Here is an 8,144-nt window from a genome sequence, read left to right as displayed (position 1 = left end):
AGCATACACTATTATTACAATTCTATATAGGTGTCCTTAGGCTCCCGTCATACAAATACTATATATGTGGCCTTGGGCCCCATCATAGACTATTCTATTATTACAATTCCATATAGGTGGCCTTAGGCCCCCGTCATACAAATATAACGCCGGCAACACTATAACGTGCTACTAATAACTTACCGAGCTTGTATTGTTTTTTCCTATTTAGTGCTATATCTATGCCTATGGGTAATACAATTGACATATACCATGGTAACTTGTTTTAGCATTACTAAAATACGTAAACAAAAAAACAAATGAGCTATTGCACACGCCGAAAACAGCTATTTGGTCAAGTTGGCACAACCACACTGTTGGCAAAATTTGAAGAATTGCGCGTCCAACCACCGATGCAACACAGTAATTATTTTATGAAACGTTATCTTGCGAAATCCCACTACATTAGCACGAATTACTCGTAAACTACGATAGAAGTTAATTTCGAATCCCGGCCCTGATTGTGGAAATCTGAGTGATTACTTGATAAAGTATAATTTGGTACAATTCTGGTTACAGTTATTTGTGAATGGCACACTCACTCTGAATAACAAGCTCATAGACGCACAGTATATACACGCAGATTTTCTTTTACAAAGAGGGATATTGAGACTGGGTCCCAACTCATCGCGATATGTGATTAGTTAACCCTAACCATAATCTCACTTCTGTTACGATGAGTAATTTTATATCGGGGTATTTTATGAGAAATGTAAGCGTGTGCATGCGAAGTATCGGAAAACAAGTTATGTAAACACGATGTTAACGAGTAACTAATATACGGACATTGTTCTTTAAAATCGTCATATAACATACTTTTACTTGCTAATAAAAGACAAGGCAGAAAGCACAGAAAACGAATTTCCTAATATTGGTGAATAAAATTTAAATTTGTGTATGTGAGAGTGAGCGTAATAACAATGGTGACATTACAATATTTTCACAACCATTTTATGTAGCAAGTCAACGCGACTGCTATGCTTACTTTAAAAAATAACAATACCATATTGTTCGAACATCATTCGTACTTGGAATGCTCAAACGCGATTAGCGCCATCTACCGACGTCTCAGCCGTCGCGCGCTTACTAGTCACCGGCGCTGTCGCGCCCCCTGCTGACGAAGAAGCGCCAGACCGTGTAGGAGACTAGCAGAAAGAATGCCGACCAGCAGATCGACTGTATGTGTGCAGGCGGCGGCCGGCTAAACGTCTCCCAGTCAAACTTTACTACGATGAGGACTTCAGTAGCAAGAGTGGCCGCCGCCAACCACGCCTGCCGACCGAGCTGCTTACATTTCCTGCAATCGATATATATATATATATCTGTTTAATCGAACCATATATGATTGAATGAGAACGTCGCTAAATCAGTTACTAAACGTGGTAGGTATTAGTAAAGTAAAAACAGTAAATCAATGCTAAATCATTGTTGCTAGATCACGTTAAGGCTGCAGCAGATTACGCGTATTTTTTACGCATGCAACTCAAATTATCGACGTCGCGGCATGTTGTTACTAAAGCCCGGCGCACACGTGAGTTATTTTACTCAAGTAAAATGACGCATGCGTCAAATTACTCAACGAAAATCCGCCGCACACGTGAGTAAAATGACTCATGCGTCATTTTACTTGAGTAAAATAACTCACGTGTGCGCCGGGCTTAAGCAGCGTTTTATAACGTCCCTATCGCAAAGCTGATTGGTCAAAAGCTACCTGGCAATCCCTCCGGGCGAACAAGGTCATTGTATTTCTGTCATTGTTATTTATATTATTCCGACGAAGACGGAATATCTACCACAAAATGCACGCGCCATTTTAACACTAATAGGTTGAGTGCCCTTCTACGGTGGGACATATGCGTAGTAAAATGGACAAAGCATGGGCACGCGTGAGTAGTCACTTCTTCTGAAGCGGTCTCGTAGATGTAATTTGTTAGGGTCCGATGTGTTACTCGATACGTATTTATTTTGGCTAGTTAGGTTCTGCTTCTCATAGGGAAGCTACGGGGCGCCATACAGGACAGGGCTCAATTTTGTCTAACAAAACTCAATTCTGTCTCACAAAACTAAATTTTGTGAACACAAAACTCAATTCTGTCAATCCTGTACCGCAAAACTCAATTTTGTAAACACAAAACTCAATTCTGTCAATCCGGTTCCACAAAACTCAATTTTGTAAACACAAAATTCAATTCTGTCGATCCGGTTCCACAAAACTCAATTTTGTAAACACAAAACTCAAAAATTTTGTGTTTACAAAGAGTTATTTGGTGGCAACCGGTTCCACAGAATTGAGTTTTGTGTTTACAAAATTGAGTTTTGTGGGACAGGATTGACAGAATTGAGTTTTGTGTTCACAAAACTCATTTTTGTCAAGTTTATAGGTACAAAAATGCCTGTCCTACATGGCGCCCCGTAGGAGCTGCTGACGGCATATCCGCATGATTCTGATTGCTTGGGAAGCACGTGTGGCGGTTTCGGGCAGGCGTGTAAAGGCGAGAGACAAAGCGAGAAAGATAGAGAGGGGAAGAGAAAGGGAGAGAGAGATAAAGAGAGAAGGGTAAGAGAGAGAGCGAAAGAGAGAGAGAGAGCGAGAAAGCGTGAAGGGGTTACGTGCACATATCCTCGGTTTAACGCGTGAATCGGAGCAAACACGGACATCGCGGCGAAGCTCGAGTTGTTCACTAATTAATAATTTGTTAATCGTTTATTTATTGGCAATTGTTATGACACTAATTTGTTAATTAATGACACAATCGTGACATAGATGTTTTTCGTTGTCATCGTTACTGCAAGGTCGGCACAGGAGGGCTGGTTAGTACTCACGGATCGTCCAGATACTGAAACGTGTCGCGAAGGCAGGCCCCAGCGAGGACTGCCTGCACGCATAGACGCACGATGGCTAACGTGTGAGCTGCCGGGATCCATAACACCAACATCAGGTAGAACGTATTCACTTCAGCGAGTAAAGCCTGTTAAGGAATACCGACTAGTGAGATGCATGCACGTAGTTACTGTCGTCTACCTTCCCTAACAACACGAGCACACGCATGACTAACGAGAGACGCGCTCGCATGCACGCACGCAATCACGCACGCAATCACGCGTCCTCACACGCTCACGGCAGAGGTAGCACGAGTTACGCTCAACTTCTATCAAAACGACATAATAATAATAACATAATAGCTAAAATATAAATAATAATAATAAATAATAAATAAATAAATAACATTCGCTATCATATTTACTATAGTTCGAAAGTGCTAAGAACACAATTAAAACAGAATTTATTATTACGCATGCCGAGTGATCGGATGTGTGCATCGATATGCAACTAAAACGGTTATAATATCGGTTAATGAGCCTTTCGCCATCTGCACGCACGTTACCATGAATATCAGCACAAGCATGGCGAGCCAGCGCCGCAGACTGCCTGTTGGTCGCAAGTCAAACTCCATTAGTCTGTACGGACTGAACCGATGCCGCCTACAAGTCGGTGTGTCTCTGTACAACAACAGTGGAATCATCGCAGTTAGTGAGCGCACCCTGTAGTGAGAGTGGCAGCGTCAGCGACACCGCGCGGAAGGTGCGGTAGAGCGAACGCCGCGCGCATCACTCGGCCTCTGCTTACAGCCTGCAGGGACCTGTGTACAGCGTGCTTACCTGCGTACAGCGTGCTTACCTGCGTACAGCGTGCTTACCTGCGTACAGCGTGCTTACCTGCGTACAGCGTGCTCACTTGCGTACAGCGTGCCAACCTATGTACAGCGTGCTTACCTGCGTACAGCGTGCTTACCTGCATACAGGCGTGCTTACCTGCATACAGCGTGCTTACCTGCATACAGCGTGGCTTACCTGTCGTATCAGCGTGCTTATACTGCATACGCGTGGCTTAACGCTGCATTACAAACGTGCTTACCTGGCATACAACGTGCTTACCTGCATACAGCTGCTTACGCTGCGTACAGCGTGCTCATTGCGTACAGCGTGCAACCTATGTACACGACGTGCTTACCGCGTACAAGCGTGCTTAGCCTGTGTACAGCGACTTACCTGCATACAGCGTTGCTTACCTATGTAACCAAGCGTGCGACCTGGCATAACAGCGTGCTTACCTGTGTACAGCGTGCGATTACCTGCATACAGACGTGCTTACCTGCATCCAACGTGCTTACGCTGCATACAGGCGTGCATACCTGTGTACAGCCGGCTTTTACCTGGCATACAGCGTGCTTACCTGCATACGCGTGCCTTACTGCCATAGCAGCGTGCGTTACACTGCATACAACTGGTGCTTACCTGTGTACAGCGTGCTACCTGCATACAACGTGCTTACTGCATAAACGTGCTTTACCTGCATACAGCGTGCTGTACTGCATAGCAGCGCGTGCTTACCTTGCATACAGCGTGCTTACCTGCATACAACGTGCTTACCTGCATACAGCGTGCTTACCCATAAGCGTGCTTGACCTGTATACAGCGTGCTTACCTGTGTACAGCGTGCTTACCTGCATACAACGTGCTTACCTGTGTACAACGTGCTTACCTGCATACAACGTGCTATACCTGTGTAAGCGTGCTTACCTACATACAGCTGTGCTTATGCATACAACGTCTACCTGCATACAACGTGCTTACCTGCATACAACGTGCTTACCTGCATACAGCGTGCTTACCTGCATACAGCGTGCTTACCTGCATACAGCGTGCTTACCTGTGTACAGCGTGGGCTTACTGCATAACAAGTGCCTTACCCTGCATAGCAGCGTGCTTACCTACATACATTCAGCGTGCTTACCTGCATACAGCGTGCTTACCTGCATACAGCGTGCTTACCTGCATACAGCGTGCTTACCTGTGTACAGCGTGCGTACCTGCATACAACGTGCTTACCTGCATACAGCGTGCGCTTACGGCCTCATACAGCGGGTGCTTACCTGTGTACAGCGTGCTTACCTGCATACAGCGTGCTTACCTGCATACAGCGTGCTTACCTACATACAGCGTGCTTACCTGCATACAGCGTGCTTACCTGTGTACAGCGTGCTTACCTGCTGTAGCAGGCGTGCTTACCTACATGAGCGTGCTTACCTGGCATACAGCTGTGCTTACCTGTTACAGCGTGCTTAGCCTGTGTAACAGCGTGCTTACCTACATAACAGCGTGCTTACCTGCATACCAGCGTGCTTACCTGTGTAGCAGCGTGCTTAACCTGCATACAGCGTGCTTACCTGCAATACAGCGTGCTTACGGCTACATGACAGCGTGCTACTTGCATACAGCGTGCCAACCTATGTACAGCGTGCTTACCTGTGTACAGCGTGCTTACCTACATACAGCGTGCTTACCTGCATACAGCGTGCCAACCTATGTACAGCGTGCTTACCTGTATACAGCGTGCTTACCTGTGTACAGCGTGCTTACCTGCATACAGCGTGCTTACCTGCAATACAGCCGTGGCTTACCTGTGGTACAGGGTGCTTACCTGATACAGCGGCTTACCTGTTGTACGAGCGTGCTTAACCTGCATACAGCCGTGCTTAGCCTGCATACCAGCGTGCTCTACCTGCAATAAACAAGCGTGGCTTACGCTGGGCATAGCAGGCGTGCTTACCTACATACAGCTCGTGCTTACCTGCATACAGCGTGCTTACCTGTGTACAGCGTGCTTACCTGCATACAGCGTGCTTACCTGCATACAGCGTGCTTACCTGCATACAGCGTGCTTACCTGTGTACAGCGTGCTTACCTGTGTACAGCGTGCTTACCTGTGTACAGCGTGCTTACAGCTGCAATACAGGCGTGGCTTACCTGTTGTACAGGATGCTTTACCTAGCATACAGCGTGCTTTACCTGCATACAACGTGCTTACCTGCGTAGAGCGTGCTCACTTGTGTACAGCGTGCTTACCTGCATACAGCGTGGCTTACTCTGTGTACAGATGTGCTGTAACCCTGCGTAGCAGCGTGCTCACTTGTGTAAGCAAGCGTGCTTACCTGTATCGCGTGCTTACCTGGCATACAGCGTGCTTACCTGTGTACAGGCGTGCTTACCTAGCGTAGAGCTGTGCTCATTGGTGGTACAGCGTGCCTTACCTGTATTACAGCGTGCTTACCTGTGTACAGCGTGCTTACCTGCATACAGCGTGCTTACCTGCATACAGCGTGCTTACCTGTGTACAGGGTGCTTACCTGCGTACAGCATGCGTACCTGCGTACAGCGTGCGTATCTGCGAACAGCGTGCTTACCTGTGTACAGCGTGCTTACTTGCGTACACCGTGCTTACCTGCATACAACGTGCTTACCTGTGCACAGCGTGCTTACAGGTGTGTAACATGCTCATTTGTACCTTTGTAAGCTCCGCAGACTTCGCCAATGGTGTGGTTTAATCTGTAAATAGTCGAGCGTCAACATTCCCATGTAGATACCGAGTCCGTTGCAGAGCAAAACGTCCAGGATCCACTACAATGTATAACCAGTAGATGTACGCTCAGTAAATATCCACGGGCTTAATCACGAAACAGTCGTACATTACACACTAGTCACATTTAAGGTGTTGTACAACAGTAGACGGTGTCCATGCATAGGCAGCAGGCCTGAATGAGCATCGAACAGACATTAATTAAAAATACTCACACTGTTTCGTCGCATACACAACATACACTATATTTATGTTAAATAACCACAGATTCAAGCTCTATACTCCGCTCTAAGCTTTTGCAGGCTCTATGGTGCGTATTTCTACAGAGTAGTATGATCCCGTTTCAAACACAAAAAGGGTCGACCGGTCACCATGGCTACGCCACTTGCTGGAAAGATACAATTCCACGACAAGACCAATCCTACTGCTAATGCTTTCTAGACATCAACGCGGCATCTAACAAGCGTGCATATTGCAAATTAGTGCACTCGAGTGCCGAATTTTACCGGAAAAAATGCCAAAAATGTCTTTTCTATGCACTAAATAGTGCAACATTGGTAAACAATTTGCGGAGGCTTACTGTTGTATATACCCCTAATAAAATAAATAAAGTGTCATAATATGATGGTGGTCGGCATGGCACCGAGGCACACGATGCCGACGTAAAGCGAAACATAAAACTAAGAAAATTTACTATCAATTGACCATGATGCCAGAAATGGCGCCATCGACTCTGTCTGCTGTTGTTGATGAGAAGGTGGCAGCTAGATAGAACGCTAGTGGCGATGACTATACAGATATGGGCGCTAGGTTAGCACTAACATGATCCCACCAGCATTCGCTGAAGTGCGGTAGCTGGTGCTCCAGTGCATACTCCACCGCCTCAAACAGGATACTAGAAACCAAGCACAGCCAGTAGTCGCGTATTACAAATGCCTGCGAAATAAAAATGCGTAATGCATACAATCTTGTTACATGCAAACACACTAACACATCATACTCTTATTATAGGCCTATTAGTAGAGGTTTTAAGCACATGGAGTGTTCACTTTTTGATAAAAGCATCAAATTTGGTACACGTGTGCTCTGACATATTCTAAACATGATAGGAGGTGGACCCCAACGTAATTTGCCGTTTAAGGGGGCGTATCACTTAATTTTCAAAATGGCCGCCAGGAAATATAAAAAATGGCATATATCCACATCTAATTAACATTTGTGAGTGATTTTAAATGTTTGATTATATTTTTTAGACACAAGGAATCAATTAAGATCAAATTAAAACAAAATTTGTCGTTTTAAGGGGCGTGGCACCATATTTTCAAAATGGCCACCATGAAATATCATAACAGCATACATTCACTCCTAATTAACATTTTTGAGTGATTTTATATACTTGACCATGGTTTTTAGACACAATGAATCAATTAAGATCAACTTAAAAATAAAGTTTCCCATTTGAGGGGGCGTGGCAATTTATTTTAAAAATGGCCGCCATGAAATATCAAATTAACATTTTTGAGTGATTGTAAATGCGAGACTATACGTTATTGCTCTCATAATCTCCGTAATTGCTGCCATGTTGTTAGTGTGTCATCGTCTTGTCTGTCTGTCTGTATGCTGCCCACCGTCAACATGACACGCCTAGATTGGCTAGCTATACACACACACACGCGCACGCACGCAC

The 8,144-nt window shown here is 45.3% G+C and overlaps 1 protein-coding gene across 1 annotated transcript; it reads right to left on the bottom strand.

The window, feature by feature from the left end:
* Window positions 1-895: 895 nt before the first annotated feature.
* On the bottom strand, window positions 896-6,749 carry LOC106811134 (phosphatidylserine synthase 2-like). The gene is made up of 5 exons (XM_014814676.1): window positions 6,673-6,749; window positions 6,386-6,498; window positions 3,426-3,540; window positions 2,863-3,008; window positions 896-1,336 (listed from the first exon to the last, which is right to left on the bottom strand). Exons 1-5 carry the CDS (start codon window positions 6,694-6,696, stop codon window positions 1,126-1,128), a joined length of 609 nt encoding a protein of 202 aa, XP_014670162.1. The 5' UTR covers window positions 6,697-6,749; the 3' UTR covers window positions 896-1,125.
* Window positions 6,750-8,144: the final 1,395 nt, after the last annotated feature.

The sequence above is a fragment of the Priapulus caudatus genome, unplaced genomic scaffold, assembly GCF_000485595.1.
Source record: "Priapulus caudatus unplaced genomic scaffold, Priapulus_caudatus-5.0.1 Scaffold507, whole genome shotgun sequence".
Lineage (NCBI taxonomy): Eukaryota > Metazoa > Priapulida > Priapulimorpha > Priapulimorphida > Priapulidae > Priapulus > Priapulus caudatus.
The sequence above is the reverse complement of the archived record's forward strand: the minus strand, read 5'-3'. Positions and strand labels throughout refer to the sequence as shown.